General features: G+C 42.0%; 1 protein-coding gene across 1 annotated transcript in view; it reads right to left on the bottom strand.

Annotated features, from left to right (window-relative positions):
• The window catches only part of WLS (Wnt ligand secretion mediator), a 106,221-nt gene that overhangs the window by 21,128 nt on the left and 66,931 nt on the right, over positions 1–18,162 (bottom strand). The window contains exons 4-10 of the mRNA XM_061184036.1: positions 13,964–14,125; positions 12,109–12,245; positions 8,992–9,160; positions 6,750–6,847; positions 6,322–6,385; positions 4,272–4,415; positions 2,963–3,046 (exon numbers count right to left, since the gene is read on the bottom strand). Of these exons, the coding sequence (XP_061040019.1) occupies positions 2,963–3,046; positions 4,272–4,415; positions 6,322–6,385; positions 6,750–6,847; positions 8,992–9,160; positions 12,109–12,245; positions 13,964–14,125 (858 nt within the window). The remainder of the gene's footprint in view (positions 1–2,962; positions 3,047–4,271; positions 4,416–6,321; positions 6,386–6,749; positions 6,848–8,991; positions 9,161–12,108; positions 12,246–13,963; positions 14,126–18,162) is intronic.

Raw genomic sequence — 18,162 nt, 5'->3', positions numbered from 1 at the left:
CTCTTAGTGAAGGTCAGTGACCATCTTTCCTGCACTGCACTTCTGTTCCCTACTGCCTGCCACCCCTAAATGCAATGCCTCTTTCTTTTCCAGAGGGAAGGGGCTAAAATACCAGACTGTGACGTGCCATCGCTTGGTTGCTATGACTGAGGCCATTTAAATGGCAGGCATTAAAAGACTGCACCTCAGTACCCAACTACAAAGCCTCAAGGTCACTGCATTCCACAGCTTCCGTCGGCCTTTCATTCCTGGCCTCAGAGCTTCAATATCCTGGCGAGATCCCCTCGCATTATATTTCATGGGGCTTAAATGCAAGCTCTCCCAGCAAGCCTGAGAGTATAATGGGAGTTTTAATACATTCCTTTTACCTAAGGCTGGGATCTATTTCAGAAAGTTACCCAATAGGTTTTCTTTCAGGTGAGCTCATTGCTGAGACATTTCCAAAATGACATTAAAAAATAAATCCTGTGATGACTGTATTAATACAGTACCTGGGACACTGAGAGTTATGCCTGAAAACGTCTTAGATATCTATAAATAAACCTTAAAAAACAAATAACCCAGCAGGAGGGCTCAAAGGAGCTAATGGAATCCAAAAGACCTCATCGCTACCCCCTTAGAGTTGAAATCCACTCCAGGCCAACTGACGCAGCAGATATAAAAAGCCAGCCACAGGCTGCAGCCGTGTTAGAAAATACTGGGCAGTAGAATATTAATCTTTTTCTCCGAAGAAAAGCCACAAACTCTGCGACTTGGAAGGTTGGCCTCCTTTGCTTCAGAAAGGTGTACTAATGAAACATGTACAAGATTAAATCTGGGCAACATGTAGCCAGCTTCAAGATGAGCCAAAGATCCCTCTTGCCTTCAGATGGGAGAGACGCTCTGCAGAAACAAGAGAGGAAGTGGGATGGGATGGGGCCATGGGGGAATGACTTCAGCTTTCTAAAGTAGCAGAAGCACGTTTTTAGGAGCAAAGGGGTCCTTTCTTTCTGCCTCCCTGAGAACGTATCTTGGCATTACCTTCTATTCCTCAGCCCATCTTCCTCGAGGTTCTGTTTCTCCAAGGAGTGTGTCCTGCTCTCGCAGCCTTGCAGAACTGGCTGTATTAAGCGTCACAGTGCATTACTGAGGGACCGGAGGACCGGAAAGCATTTTGGGCACATGAGGGAATCAGCCAAGGGATAAGTCTGGCCTCACACACCCTTGTTTGAGCCTCAGCTGGTTGAATAAAAAACTCATTCAGAATCTGAAATATTTTTTACTGCATTTGGAGTGGAGGGTGAAGTTTCCAAGGTTTTATAAACAGTCTGATACAAACACAGCACTGTTATAGGTCAAAGCAGAGGTGGTGAACAGAACCTCTGAAGATGTGTACATATATTTGTTTTATTTTTTTCTATTCACATCAGCCTTCAGCAGCAGCACTAACACTGCCCAGTGGGCGTAGCCAACAGGGCTCTAGGGATTAGAGGTACCCTTGGGTATCCTTGGATAGAATTCAAGGGGTCCATGAACTAGAGCGGGGAAAAATTATGTCTTTATTTTCACCAGTCTCTAACTGAAAGTTACCATTTCTTTCAATTATGAATGTAAAAAACAAATCCCCATATTAGCAATACCTGTAATTTTGTCACCGATAGAAATCATATTTTCATATCAATTATACTTATATACCTGAAATCTCTGTAATATGTATAACTGCAAATATACATCGCCTATCTATCTCTGTATCTATATGATTCCCTTTGAAATCCAAAGTATTTTGTTCATTTAAAAACATTCAAAGAAGAGGCCTTTGGATGTTTGGAAGGCCATGGCCTTCACCTAAGGTTACCTAAGGGGTCCAGGACACAAAAAAGCTTAGGAGCCCCTCTCCTAAAAGGAAGCTTGCTAGCAGAATGGGGCAAGTCTTGTCCTAAGGCTCTATCTGTACTACTAACATTCTCACTTTTAATCAAATATAGGGATGACAGAGCAGCTGGCAAAGAAAATCAAAAGACTGGATTCTGGTGCCTAACTCACTGTATGTCCTTTGGTACAACACTCGCCCTGCTGCTGCTATTCATAAGAGCGCAGCTACTCACGCTCACAGCTTGCCAGGCCCTCTGCAAATCACTTTGCAAGCATTACTTCATATGATCCTTACAGCCGCCTTCTTCAGGTGGTGCTATTATTATATCCATTTTATGGATAAGAAAATCAAACCTTAGAAGTGTTCAGTAATCCATCCACAGTCCCACCCAGTTGGAAAACAGCATAAATGAGAAATGTCTCTAAGGCCATTAGACTTCATATTCTAGCAAACTGGCATAGCAATTCCTATCCTACTTACCCATCAGATTTTTGTGACGCTCAAAAGCATGATAGGTACGTAATACGTATGATTTAAACAGTACTTTCCACTTTCCAAAGCAAGTTACCAATATTTAAAAATCATTATCATTACCATTATTGAGATTTTCAAGTAGAGCAAAATGTTGAGCTTTGGAAATAACCAGCAGAAAGATAAAGCTCTATCAAGGGGAATTTTGAATTACATTTCATGTTTAAGTGGCAATATAATTGTTACAAAGAATGGCTGATGGACTGTAAAAGGATCTATGTTAATGCTAGATAAGGATCAAATCAAATTAATACTTGCTTGTTGGTAATCTGCTACAGGGCTTGAAAAGTTAGTTATTCTCTTGAGTAAATGAAACAAGTGCCCTTCAGTCTAGCTGCAGGCTTTTAATTTATTTAGCAACTTTTCCTCCTACCGGGCTGTACTGAAAGAAAAATTCAGTCTACCTCTGGCCAGGCGATAACAAGGCCCAGATTAGAGCAGCCTAAAAGCAATGTCTTGATCAGCTGCCCAGCATAACAGCCTCTCTGCTCCTTTCACAGTAGCTCCATAGAATTTTCTGTGCAAAGCAGAGGCACCTTTTCAGGACATTCTCATTCTGACCTCTCAGGGTCAACTTACCTGACTAACGATGAAGAAGATGACAGTCATGGCAGCACAAGCCAAGGTGATAAGCATGAGGAACTTGAACCTGAAAATTAGCCCCTATTAGGAAAGAGAAAAAGAGCAGTTTAACATTCTACCAGCTACTACCAATCCTTTTCTCAATATGTAAGTCTATCAAAAGCTAATTTTAAAGAAATCTGTAAAACCAAATCCCTAAGAGTAACAGTGAAATAATTTTACAAAGTAACATTTCTCCTGCAGAGGTGAATATGGCTGGAAAATTTACTGGGCCAAATTATTTCCAACGTTCTTATCTGTCATGAAACAGTGATACCAGAGCCTGGGAAATTATATTCACAGCACGTCATGAGGCTGCTAATTTCCCTGCTAAGCTAGTTATGCTTCTCTGCAAGGGTTCAAAGTTACCAAATCCAAGTTTTCTGCGGTTGTAATAAAACTCTGCTCCAGTGAACAAAGAGAAATGTGCATATTAATCAACATGAAGTGGATTTGGTTGAATTTTCTCATGTGTCACTCCAGCTCTAGACACAGGCAAAGCTTCTGAAAGTGCCCCTGCTTCCCGAGAGGAATTGAGGGAACCTGTGTTTCAGGGAGAGACGTCTCTTATTCAGGGGCTCTTATTTCCGCTGCATATAAAAACCCTGTGGTTCTGCAGTTTCTCTTTCTCTTTGCACAAAGGAATTAGGCCCATGTCTCCAAGGACAGCCACTTAGGCATGAGCCTAAGGGATCCTTGAAAAATTAAGAATGTGTTGCCTGCATTAGAGATGTGAGGCTGTCGTGTGTTTCTCTTGAATAGGGACATGATCTATAAACAGAGTGAGCACCTGCTGGATATTTTAGGGGAAAGTTGGTTAATTGAAGTCTGGAAATCAGATCACCTGGGCTGAACCCCACTCTCAAGGCTGATTCTCAGCAAGAGAACTTTCAATAAAGCCTCACTCCAAGCCAAATCCCAATTCTACCATAGTCAGGTCTCCTATCTAGTACACACCCACATTCCATTCCAAAGCTGAAGAACCTGCTGAACAAGTTTACTCCTTATTGGGGATAGAAAGACATTTATACCACAGAAAACTCCAAGATCTAGATAAGCCAGACAGCTAGGTGCCTCTCAGAGTAGGATTTAGCCTCTTATCTTGCCTAGAGGTTCTACATTACATGAGACTCTCTCACTGTGTATTTGAAATAAAGGCTTCCATCTCCCCTACGTCTCCAGGTGTAGCGGGGGGTGTGTGTGTGTGTTCACATCAAGCAGGAGACAGTGAGCCCCAGTTCCTGAACGAGCCCAGAGACGTGCTCACCTCATAGTGCAGCCGCCGGACTTTGCTCATGGCTGACAGGCTGGACTGCTTCCCGCTGATGTTCCGAAACACCTGAAAGACCATGAAGCACAGAAACAGGAAGTAGAGGCAGAGGCAGATGCCAGCCACAATGATGAAGGCCATCTGATGGCGTCCAGTCAAGGAAATGGCCAGCTCATCGCCAAGGACTCAAGTACTTCTCTCCCCATCTCTGTGGGCGATACTCTTCGTCTCCAAATAGTTAGGCAATTCTCGGGAGGATAAAAATCTGAAAACCTGGCATTCTAATATCAACAATAGAGAGGTTTTCTGACACAAAAGTACCAGTGAGGAATGTTCCAAATTGCTTTCTAAGCTGAGTAAGAAGAGGAATGGAGCCTTGCTTTTAGAAATGCAGACTCTAGGGTCCACCCTAGACCTGCTGAATCAGAATCTGCCTTTTAACAAGGTCCCAAGGAGAGTCATGTGCACAGTAAATTTGAAAAGCACTAAAATATTGGATATTGGTTGTAAAATATTGATCAAGTGGAAAGTTGCATTAAAATCACCACAAGAGTTAAAATACAGGTGCCTAGGTCTCACCGCAGATCTACAGAATCAGATTTTCCAAGGGCTGGGAAACCAAGTACAACCATGTTTGGGAACCACTGGGCTAGTCCCTGGATTTTTATAAGGAGATTGAGATACCCTGGAATCTGGAGGGGATGGAGTGGGGTTGGGTGAAATAGCAGCAGCTGCTGCTACAAGGGATACTGGGCCTGAGACTGCAGGTCTTCAAGTAAAACCAGGGATGAAGTTCTGTCGCCATCTTCTCCCACCAAGAGAAAAATCGTGTCAAATGGAACGAGGAGCAGAAGAACACATGGCCAGAGTGGGAGCTGAGGGTGGGAGCAATATACTCTGAGGCATCTTCAAAGCTTAATCTGAGAACCAACCAGGTTTGGGGTAGAGTGAGCCGGCTTGGGAGGCAGGTGACCGGACTCCAACTTTTTTCTGCTACAACTCCATGCCAAGTTGCATATTTTAAAAAATTTTAACAAGTGTGAACTCAGCATTTATATTTCACTAAATAATATATTTAATGCAGTTTCTCTTTCTTTCCTAAAATCAATGGTACCCTTGGATGAAGAGAAAAGAGTTGTTTGCTGCAAGACTTGACAATTTATTTGCCTCCTTAGACCTCTATCACATCTATAGAATGAAGGGTTGAGGCAGACTTAACATTATAAATATTCTTGGTGTTGTGCAGCTCACATTTGAGGGGGTGCAGAGCGGAAAGGGGGAGCTCAACTCTCTCATCTTTAAAGCAATGATACTATTATTGATCATGGCCAAACAAAGCATATTCACCAGCACATGACAAGATATTATCTATCAAGAAAGAATACAACTCAAGCCCCCTCTCCAGAAGACAGTCTTTTTCTCCTGAAGCACTTAACATATTGTTGAGGAAGATAAAATATTTAAATCCAGCATCCTAAAAGGGATAAGCTAAGACTGTCGCTTCTGCTTCATAAAGATGACTCAGACACTTTATGCCAACCAACCAGAAGCCTGGGCGACTCCTCTGGAACTAATCCCCTTAGCCTTATCTCCACTTGGTCTTGGAAATGAATAGCAGCAGCATGGGATGCCAGCACACCAAAGTCACTGTGAGAAGCCTTGCACACAGACGACTTCAGAAACAGGCTCTCCCACAGGGGCCCAGAGATGAACCTCCGTGGCTCCAGGGAAAAGCTAGTCATGCTTCAGTCTGCAGTAAACGAGTGTATAATAGATCATTTAGACAGGCAGCAGTAAGACCAGCTACTCTGATCCTTCTGCCATGGGGATGTGCTGCTACCTCCTCATTTGGCCTGCTGTCACCCAGGCTTGAAAGCAAGCATTAATTCTCCTCATTATTTGCCTTAATTGTGCTGTTATCATTGGTCTGAAGATCAAAGCCCTGGCTGAGCACATATGGAGAGCATCAGCGGGACTTAGAAAATGATCTTGGGGACCAGGCGGCTACGGGACGAAATAAAACCCTGAGCCCATGAAGAAAGGATACAGCCAGCTCTGTTCCAACATCTGTAGTCCAGATACTGTAGAAGGGATTCGTGAGTTGTACCCCTCTACAAAGAGAAACGAGATGGAAAGGCAAGAAACAATTAATACAGAGGCAAAGGGGAACTTTCCTTCTTACATACTCTCAGCTTTTCAGCCAGAGGGGCGGAGACTGTATTTAGACTAAGTCACAGAGGACTTAAAAGAGAAACGGAGTTTGAAGAATACAATCAGCTCAAATATTTTGTATCTATAAAGAGCTCTGTCTCTGATTTAATCCCAGTGCTTATCTGAGGATGTGACCATGTCCAGTGCTTTCATCCTACAGTCTCCCGACCACCCCCTCTCCTTTTCAGATACTTTTTCAAAAGAGCTGGGAGTGGACCTGGTGACATGCATTTCAGCCCAGAGTCCCACGATCCCCCGGCTCACCTCTCACACATGTCAAATATGAAGAGGCAGAAAGAGCCAACAGCAATTGGTCCGACTTGCTTCCAATACCCTGCTATGTGATTCCGCTCGTGCTGATCCTGAGGAAAACCAAGTTGAAAAACGAGATAAAGGTGTGGGAGAGCAAAGCAATTCTATAGGTGACTCAGTCAACCAACAATCCCTGCTGACCACCTGTTGTGTATCAAGCATCGTGCTAGACCAGCATACAAGCCCATCCATAAGGGCTCTCATCCTGTTCTCATAAGAACAGGATGCTACAGGAGGGAACACAAAGAAAGGCCTTGTACCTGTCAGGGAGGAAGATATTTTCCTCTACCCTTCTAGGTTCTTCTGGCTGGTCTAAGAATTAAAGTGACATGAGACAGATTAACAAGGTGAAAATCAAACAAAAGTTTAATAACATGGGAGAGTCCCAGGAAAACTGAGTAACTTGCCAAAATGGCCAAAACCCTCACCTCCCTTTTTTTTTTGATAGCGATAAATGGGTGGAAAATTTACTTAGAGAAAAATGCACCCATTCCATAATTCCTTATTCCTTCATGATATAGATAAGAAACATAGTGTTCACAAATGGAAAACATTTCTCTAAGTTGTACATAGCTTTTTGTTTTTTTTAAAAAAATTACATCATAGAGCCTTATAGACTCTTTCTTGACATCTTCCATAAATTATCTAAATAATAGATCCACACTTTGCTTAGCTTTTATAAATACCTTGACCTAATCACCAGACCACTGACCCTCACCTCTTAAATACCATCTTCAGCTAAAGACAAAAGAGGATGTTGGGGGTAATGGTTTGGGACTTCAAAGGGGAGGAAGGCAATTCACATGGAGATGGAAAAGCAAATGTTTGGTCAATAAATGTTTGCTGGGCCCTGCAGACGCAATGAGATGGAGTAAACTGATTTTTAAGGCCCTGCTTCCAGTTTTCCCCACCACACCCAGCCCATATTCTTGCAGATATCTCTGGTGATAGCTCTATTCAGGGAACAGGCCCTCTATCGAAATTCTTTTAGGCAGTTGGGGGAAGGTCCAAGTTTCTTCCTGAGTCTTTTGAACCTTGATTGTTTCAGCTAGAAATAATTCACACGCCAAAGAGATATTTTGGTTTTGAGTGGCAAATTTTGCTCCCCTACATACCTTAGATTGTGGAAGTTCTGTGATCCACAAAATAACTCATTCAGAATTAAATTCCTATGTGACTTATCACTTGTGTTTTTTCAGGTGGGGTAGTTCCCAGAGGACAAAATAAAGACTTAAATGCATTAAAATACGCCAAGTGTAAGAGGTCTCTTATTGTTAGGAAAATAGAAATAAAGTCTATCTTCATTAAAAAGAAGAATGATTCCTCTTGATAGATATACAAAGATGCTAAGAGACAGAAAATGAAGGAATGTAAAGTGAGAAAACAGGGAAAGGTAAAAGACATGTCGTAGCATCCAGGCTAGGCAATCCACCCAGACTGGCTGTCCTGCTGCTGCACCTGAGTCCCCTCAACTCCCATCCCTGCTGCCGAGGGCTGAAGGACCCCTCACGCCCACCGCAGCTGTAAGGAAAAGCCTCTCTCTCCTCTCACTGCTCTTGTGGAAGGGCTGCAAGCCTTCAGAAGCAATGATCAAACCATAATGGAATTTAAAAACAGGCCGCTCTACTATGAGGCCCATGTGCCTGACACAAGGACCAAGCTCCAGCTGGCCTATCCTCCTAGCCATAACGTGATGACTGCACCATTCTTATTTTTATCCATGGTATCTTCAATCCCTCTTGAAATATGAGTTGGTGTCTGTGCAAACTGAGACCAGGGAGGTCAGTATTTCAGGGTAATAGGGGTTACTAGGCCACCTGGACAAATTGCCAGCTGGAAAGAGTCCGGCCCACATTCTCTGGCGGTTACCTTGGTCCTAGGGACAAGCAGAGCTGAAGCCAAAGGACAAGAAAGAGTGATAATCATTAACGTTTGTGCATTTACTTTCTGCTAAATACTTATCCACATTATCTCATTTAAACCTCACGAAAAACCTATACATTAGCCTTTAAAACCCATTTTATAGTTGAGGAACCTGAGATTCAGAGTGATCAAGTCACTTGCCAGCTAGTTTATAAGTGGTAATGTAGGAACCTGAACCACGGGTCTGACTCCAGGGCTCTTGAGCTCACTATTCCTGTAACCACTAGTTTATTCTGCCTCACCCCCTGCCTCTTCCCCAGGGCGCTCTTACCATCATGTGCTCACCACAGAAGATGATCCAGAAGGAGAGAAGCATTGCATAGAAGATGCCCTGTCGGATATCGCCAAACAATAGCATCCAGGTCCAGTCAAACCCAATGGAAAACCATTCCACTGGGATATTGATAAAAGTCATGGAAATCCCAAGGGCAAAGATGACTCTGATGGTGAGAAAATATCAGGAAAACTACTTAGTTCTTCTGGGAGGCAAAACATTTTTGATTTAAAAATCAAAACCCAGTTTTGGGAACTGAGATGTTACATATTGGGACTGAAGCCATATGATCAGTTTCTTTGCTCTCATAATGAGTTTTTACATGGAGATGCTAAATGTCTTCTTTCATTGGCACCACTGCAGAATGAAGGAGTGTTACGTTAATCTTTCTACACAGTAACTGAACCTAACCTCCTGAATGCTCTGAACTTTATCTTGGTGCCACCTCAGATCAAGAGCTTCCTATAGTGTTTTCACCCTCCCTTGCCTTCTTAAACAGACTTCACTGAATATAATTATCTGCTCTTACCTATTCAGGTTATCATTAACCTGATCACTAAGAATGATATTATGATATCCTCAGCAACTATAAAGTATACAAGCATATTTGTTTCAATAATACATGACTCCAAACAATATGAAATACAAATTATTTTAGCTGCTTGTTTCATTTTTATTTTGCTTTTCTCCTGTTATTTCCACTTCTCTATCAAAATATCAATCATTCTGTTACTGACTTATTCACACTTTCATTCATACCCATGATATGTTTATTAAGCACAAATCATGTACCAGGCATTTTGTTAGGGACATACATACCTAAATGAATAGGACCAGTTCTTTCCTTCAAGGAGGTATATTCAGTGGCTGAGCCAGACAAAGTGTGATAAGTAATGTGACAGAAGTGTGCACAGGCTGCTACCAGGACTTCTCACTTTGATAGAGACAGAAATTGAACTGAGTTGTGAGTCAAGATTAGGGAGGTGGAAGGGCATTCCAAGCAGAGGGAAGAGCCTGGAGGGAGGCACGGAAGTCTGGAACAGCCTGAAGCATTTGGGGATCTGTATGTAGCACATATCAGGAAATGACAGGACATGATACCAGAGAAATAAAAAAGGCTGAGCTGGTAAAGAAACTTGCATACCTCATTAGAGAATTTGAAAATTATCTTGAAAGGACTGAGGATCCAATAAGAAGGTTAAGCAATGGAGTGACATCATTCCATTCATTCATTCAACAAATTTATATTTATTGAGCTCCTACTATGTGCCAGTCACTATTCTAAATGCTAGGGATATAGTAGTAAACAAAGCAGGCAAGAATTCTGCTCTAGTGATGCTTGTATTCAGATGAGGTGAGCGGAGGGGTATGGGAGGAATGATAATAAATAAATAGAGAATGAGTATTATGAAGAAGTATAATAAAGCAAGGTAGGAGAATGGAGAGAGATCAGGTGCAATTTAAATAAGGTAGATGGGAAAAAGCCTTTAAGACAGAAATTATATCAGGTCCTGAAGGAAATGAGGCATTGAGCCACAATGATACCTGGGAAGGAGCACTTCAGATGAAGAGAACAGCAAGTGCAAAGGCTCTACGGTGAGCGCATGCTGGGCATGTCTGAGAACCATCAAGGTGGATGGTAGGTGGTGCAGAGAATAGGAGATAAAATTAGAGGTGGTGAAGAGCCGGGATCATCGAGGGTTTATAGGCCAGAGCAAAGGAAATGAAAAGCCAATAGAGAGCTTTGAGCAGAGCAGTGACGTCATCCAATTTCTACTTAAAAGGGAACAGTCTGGCTGCTGTATGAATAGATTTCAGGAAGGAAAATGATGGAAACAATAGGAGCATCTTATAGCAAATAATAGGCTATTTTCTATAATCCAGGTTAGAAATGAGAAATCATGGTGAGTTAGATTAGGGTGGTAGGAATGGAAATGGTGAGATTTCCTGGTGTGTTGGAAGAGGCGTGTAAAAAAAGAGAAGTAAAGGATGCCTCCTACATGTCTGCTCAGCTGCTTCTGAGCAGCTGAAAGGATAGAGTTGCCAATTCCTAAGACCAGGAGGCCCCGAAGAGGAGCAAGTTTGAAGTGAGAGGAAAACAAGTGTTCTTCATATGTGTTACATTTCTGTGTAAATGAAGATGTTAAGTAAACAGGTAGAATATTTGGGTCTAGATTTGGGAGAAGCTGAGGTTGACCATGTAAATGTAGTCATCAGAGTGTAGATGATTTTTTAAGACCACAAGACTAGAAGAGATCACCCAGGGAAAGCAGCGTAGCTAAGAAAAAGAAGACGTCCAAAGACCGAGCCCTGGTTCCAAAGTTTAAGAGGTCGGAAAAATCATTGGAAACAGCCATGGGGACTGAGTGGTCAGCAAAGGAGAATAACAATGAGAATGTGGAGGAGGCTCTATGAAGAAAAAGGGAGTGATCAGTTATGCCAAATGCTAACGACAAGTCAAGAAAAGCGAGGACTGAGAAATGAGCATTGGATTTGGAATGTGGAGGTCATTGGTGATTCTGTTGAGCAATTTTAATAAGGGGTCGAAGGAGCTCAAGAAAAAGCAGGAGGAGAAGATATACAGACAAGATTTTTGAGGAGTTTTGCTGTAAAAAGGAGCAGAAAATTGGTGTGGTGGTTTCAGGGGGAAGTACAAAGAGTTTTGACTAAGAATGGGAGAAGGCAGAGTGTGTCTGTGTGTTAGTGGGAATAATCCAGCAGAAAGGAAAAAGTCAATAATGTGGGAGAGAAAGGGGCTATGTCTACAGAAACATCGTCCTCCTGGCAGTGAGAGGGGTTGGGATCAGTTAGCAGCAAGGCAGTTCGTCCACTGTAATAGAGAGAAGTATCTGATGCAGAACATGGGAATGAAGAGCAAAGGTACAACAGAGAGCTGGAAATATGAGAGCAATAGAACCCCTAGGACTTAATAATAATTTGCACATGAAAGCTGAAGGAGAAAAAGGAGTCCAGGCTGATGTGCGGTCCAATCACCAGCCCAAGTATTGATAACACACTGACCACTTGAACTAGGGCCCCAGCAAAACCAGGTCCATGGCAGGCAAATCACAGGATGCCAGTGTTCCTTAAGGGTGCTCCAAAATCAGCTCTTACTTTTCCAGAAGCACTGGGGGTCGAGACATCATGGTGATCCTCCTCCAGTACCACACCATAATGATGAAGATGCTGGGTGTAAGGAAGGTCTTCATGGCAAACCACACCTTGGTGAAGCCTCCATTTTGGTGAATTCCCTAGATAGAGACCAATCATAATTTTGAAGGTCAATATATCTTAGTGTTATTTTCTACCAGCAGATGCATTCTGGGGAGAGGTAAATGGAGATCTTTTTTGCTGAACTTTCAAGATCAAGAGTGCTAACATTCACAGCATGTACTGTTCTAATACTACCTCCCTGGGCCCCTCCTCAGGCATGGTAGAAATATAAATCAAAAGGCGTAAAGATAGACTCACTCTATCCTAAGGGAATGATTAAGAACATGATCAAAGATTTGTCTGTAAGGTTTTCATTGAAAAATTGGAGCTATCTTAGATGCCCAAAATGTTGGCATTGGTAAAACGTGTTAAGGTAAATCTGTACTGTGGAATGCTAAGCAGTACTACAAGGTATATTTATACTGTATTCACAATATACCATTAATTTTTTTTTGGTCACAAACTTTTTATGAACTCAGAGAAATGTATTATATTATCAACATCTTGAATACATATGTAACTTTACACATACCCTGGCCATTCATTGGTAAATCAATCCCAGATCTCAACACAAATATTTTCCATCACGTTTTTAATAATATGTGGGCATTCAGTAATATGTGGGTGTCTAGTTAATACACTCATTAGACAAATATTGAGTGCCTACATTGTGCCAACAGTTGGAATACAGTTGTAATGTGATTTGTTTCTATTAATACAGTATTGTTAATGATAACAACTTTTTTTTTTTAATTTGTCAGAGTGGATTTCAGGTTATTCCCATAAAATTTCATTATACCTTACTTGTGTTACAATATCCTTCCTTTAGTGGAGAGAAAGGGGTGGAATGGATGTCATTGCCACAGGAGCTGCATATAAACACATTCTCTCTTCAAGAAATGAAAAAGATTTTGTGGGTGCCTACTGACATAGTATGACCATGAAAGTTGGTACATACGTAAGCACCAGCCACCGTATTTCACAGTGAAGAAACTCTTAAAAACCACTGTATCAAAGTGCTTTTAGTATTTGCTAATGAAGATACAGAAACACTGAAATTCTGGGTTTCATGTAGAATAATCCCAAATTAAGACATTTTAAATATTCTCAAAATTTCTTCCAAGGAAAGATACATACAATTAATTTTAAAAAGCAAGGAACTAAAGAGTCAGTTGAGTATGATGGCCTTTTTTTTGTGAGGGAAGGATTATATACGTATATACACAGAGAAAAAAATTGAGGAGATACAGCATAACCTCAAAGTGGTTATTTCTCTAGATGGCAGGATGTTACAGGTAATGTTTATGTTCTACTCTGTGCTTATTTGTGCTTCTAATTTTCTAGAGTAAATATGTATTTGTTTTTTAGATGTAAAAAAACCTAAATTAGATATAAAAAGTCATGCTGCACATTCTATTTTTTCCCCTACTAAAGAGATAAAATGGAAAGAACCTAAATCACAACTGCTCCCTTTAACATTTGTGCTTGCAAGGTGAAACATGTTAAAATTACTTTTATCTTGGTGTTATTCACTTTATAATCATGATCATCATAATAAAATCTTAAATGGACACAATAATTGCATTACTTTCCATTTCCATGGGTTTGTTATTCTTCTTCCTTCTTAATGAAATAGTTGAGACATGGAGAATTCAAGAGTGAGATGGAGCGTCTTTCCAATACACATGCTCACAACCAGTGTTCTTAGCCAGTGCTCTGATGTGACAGGCTGCCTGGATCAATCAGATTCACTTACCACCAGCCGGATATCCTTAATCTCTCCAATCCCAACATTGACTTTCTTCTTCTCATTCACAGGCAGCCGGATGTTTAGAAGGTAATACTTATGAGCCACAGACCCAATTTCCATGAAAGGAAGGACGTCACATTCATAGTAACGGCCCTCATGTTCTGCGGTCTGGAAGAAGAGTGGAGGGTTTGAGGCATGGTCACTATTTCCAATAGACTATGTCTGAATTGTCTTGCCTTTGCCTCATATCACCAATTCTAAAAAGCTAATGCTTAAAGGTATACCTCAGAGGTACAGATAATAGGGTACACTGGAGGCATGGCATCTACAAGCTGCCCCCTCCTCCAAAATAAAACCCAGGGACTTCCCTGGTGGTACAGTGGTTAAGAAGAATCCACCTGCCAATGCAGGGGACATGGGTTCAAGCCCTGGTCCAGGAAGATCCCACATGCCACAGAGCACCTAAGCCCATGAGCCACAACTACTGAGCCTGCGCTCTAGAGCCCACGAGCCACATCTACTGAACCCACGAGCCACAACTACTGAAGCCCGCGCGCCTAGAGCCCGTGCTCCGCAACAAGAGAAACCACCGCAGTGAGAAGCATGCGCACCACAACGAAGAGTAGCCCCCACTCACTGCAACTAGAGAAAGCCCGTGAGCAGCAACGAAGACCCAACACAGCCAAAAAGAAATAAATAAATTTATAAAAAGATAATAATAAAACCCAGCCACATTCGAGATAGAACCAGAAATTTTAGGTAACAAGCAGAAATTTCTTCTATTTCGACACCTTTCTCAGCTCTTCAGTCCTCATTAGAGCCTCACGTCAGACTAACCTGGTCTACCAGGGCTACAATTTTATTTGCAGCGTACCGTCGGAGACCTATAAGGCTCTGTGGAACAGTCAACTCCAATGTTCAGGAGGAAGCCCTTGCTAATGTTCATCACTTTCTTGGATGATGACTACTTATTTACATGGTTTTGGCCTGCAGGAGAAGCTACAAGAAGCTGAAAATATCTACTTTTTATTGACTTGACCAAAAAAAAAAAAAAGAAGATACCCAAGGAGCCCTTGGAATTTGGGGAAGACACAGAGGGATGAAAGGAAACAATGAGATTAGCTTGCTAGAGATGACCACTCGCAATTCTCTGCCTCTAAAGCTTTCTAACTGCCCAAGGGACAAGATGGCAGAGGGAGCAGAAATTAAATAAACAAAAATTGAGCCCAGTTTCTAGAAAAGCCTCTTGGACTTCCTGCCAAGCAATTTAAGAGGTACCAGCCAGCACATGGCAGTGGGAGATTGGCAAGTAGTACAACTTGCTTTTGAAAACTAAATTCTGCTCTACCTTCGCAGGACACACGGCTATGTGTCCCAGCTGAGGGGTGGGGGAAGTGGGTACATATGGGCACGTATAGGCAGGAGCTTCAGCAACCGAGGACTCTTCCCTGATAAAGCAGATGAGTGTCTTGTCTTCACTGCTGGGTTCGTATGCCAGCTTCAATGTTTGCTTGATACCTCCTGATGAAGTGATGGGGGACTGATTTGGTGTTCCTAAGCCTGAATTCTCAGGGCCTCTAAAATTTTTTGTAAATCTTCAGAGTAAAAAGTCCAGTGGAGAAATCAAAAGGAAGATACCAAGGAGTCTGTTTCTTCTGTGATCTTGGGGCGGGGGATGGGGGGTGGGGAGGGGGGCTCTTTAGTGGACAGTCAGAGCTTAGAGTGCAATAAACAGACCTTTGTACAGGAATGGAAGACACACATGACATAAGTAGAGGTAGAGCAGGCAAATATCTGGCTTATGCACTTCCATTTTTCCCTTTCCCGTTCATGGCAGACATCACTAATCAATCATGATAATTTTTCATCCTCTAAGGTCTAAGGGGCTCTTATCAGAACTACCAGTTGATTAGACACGGCATGTAAGATTTTAAAAATTCTTCTGTAGAAAGGATCCTTCTTTCCCAAACCTCAGCTGCAGGTTGGATGAGTCTTCCTGTATAGATCTGTCTTCCTCTCCCCTCTGCTCCTTTCTCTTATACTTACAAATCAAGGCTATTATTAGGACTCTGCAGAACTACTGAAAATACAGTGCAGGCTCTAATTCAGCCTCAGATGAAGCTGCACTCAGGAGGCTGATTACCTGCTATGGTAGCAGCAAGAGGTGGGTTTTCTGATGTGTTTCCAGTCAGGGTCTTATTTATAGAAATTGAGAGTTTGAAGGAAACAAAACTTATTTAGTCTAATGCCACTGGCTTGATTATGTGGCTCACCCAAGGTCCAAAAGTCATGGCAGAATTGGGTTGAGGACGTGGGTCTCCCAAGTCCAGCCTCCAGCTCTGATGCAGAGGAGGACGCGTGAGTGCAGCAGGAAGAAAGGAATGCTGTTTTGCCTCAGACATGCCTGAAGGCAGGCATTGTGCTGGGATAAGGAGGGTGCTGAACTTCAAGCCAGGAGGCTGAAATTCTAGTCCTGACCTCACCCTTTGCTGGGTACCTGGGGAAGGTCATCCACCTCATTTGGCCTCACTTTCTTCCTAAGTAAAGCGAGAAAAACATAATTCAAAAAGAGTCATGTACCAAAATGTTCATTGCAGCTCTATTTACAATAGCCAGGACATGGAAGCAACCTAAGTGTCCATCATCGGATGAATGGATAAAGAAGATGTGGCACATATATACAATGGAATACTACTCAGCCATAAAAAGAAACAAAATGGAGTTATTTGTAGTGAGGTGGATGGAGTTAGAGTCTGTCATACAGAGTGAAGTAAGTCAGAAAGAGAAAAACAAATACAGTATGCTAACACATATATATGGAATCTAAGGAAAAAAAAAAAGGTCATGAAGAATCTGGTGGCAAGACGGGAATAAAGACACAGACCTACTAGAGAATGGACTTGAGGATATGGGGAGGGGGAAGGGTAAGACAAAGAGAGAGAGTGGCATGGACATATATACACTACCAAACGTAAAATAGATAGCTAGTGGGAAGCAACCGCATAGCACAGGGAGATCAGCTTGGTGCTTTTTGACCACCTAGAGGTGTGGGATAGGGAGGGCGAGAGGGAGGGAGATGCAAGAGGGAAGAGATATGGGAACATATGTATAACTGATTCACTTGGTTATAAAGCAGAAACTAACACACCATTGTAAAGCAATTATACTCCAATAAAGATGTTAAAAATTAATTAATTAATTAATTAATTTAAAAAAAATTATATGATCTCTGGGGTTCCTTCTAATGCCCCGTCATGGGTCTCTGTGTGTTCTCCACTTCCCTGTCCTTACAGACAGGGTAACACCACCACATGAGACAAATTTACCTAAGTCCAACAAATGAGAGAGACACACAGGGTCCTGGGATCCTGGCCTGGCCTACCTGTCTCAGAGACAAATTCACTGTATCCTGCTGGGGACTTTTCCTTATTCACTGAGGTTCTGCCTCTGCCAGTATTTAGGGCATTTAGGAAGAAAGATTTCCTTCTCTCTCTTCCTCCCTCCTTTTCCTTTCCCCCACGCCCCTCCGCCTTCCCCCAAATCCAGCATAAGCCTGGCTAATTAGGACAAATTACAGCAGGTGGCAACTTGACTTTTATTTTTTTTAACTTCACAATCCACCAGGGACTAAAAAGCTTTAAAGCAATTTCTCATTTAATCTTCAAACTCAAGTCTAAATTTCACTGCAATCAAAAAGCATAGATTTGATGATTCATTTCCTTCACACTTTTCAAGGTTTAATATCTTTCTTGAAAGGCATCAACACATCCTAAAGATAATTAAGCAACTGTCATTAAGAAGCAGTTGCAGTCTTCTTAACCGCCACCCCGTAACTCTGCTTCTCAGTGCCCTCTAAGCGTATACGTAAGGTGAGAAATGACTTTTCCCTTTTCTGAGGTTGAAATTCCATATCTAAAAGCTTTATATCCTTTAGCTTAGACAGCCAACCAGTCTTACCTCTGAATGATGAGGTCAACTTTTAATTATTTCCTCCATTGCATACAAAGGTCTGGAAATATTACATATCTCTCTCCTGCTACCTCCAATTTCTCTTGACCATTCATTTTTACCTGTAGATTGCCCCCAAAGGCCTACCCAAAACAATTCCAGATGGCTTTTGGGTGGGGGGAACCCTATATTTGACCATTCAGCAAAGGGTCTACTGAAGTGACTTTCAAACTTTATCAAGCTTAAGAGAAGGAATT

Source organism: Eubalaena glacialis, chromosome 3 (genome assembly GCF_028564815.1).
Source record: "Eubalaena glacialis isolate mEubGla1 chromosome 3, mEubGla1.1.hap2.+ XY, whole genome shotgun sequence".
NCBI classification, from domain to species: Eukaryota; Metazoa; Chordata; class Mammalia; order Artiodactyla; family Balaenidae; genus Eubalaena; species Eubalaena glacialis.
The sequence above is the reverse complement of the archived record's forward strand: the minus strand, read 5'-3'. Positions and strand labels throughout refer to the sequence as shown.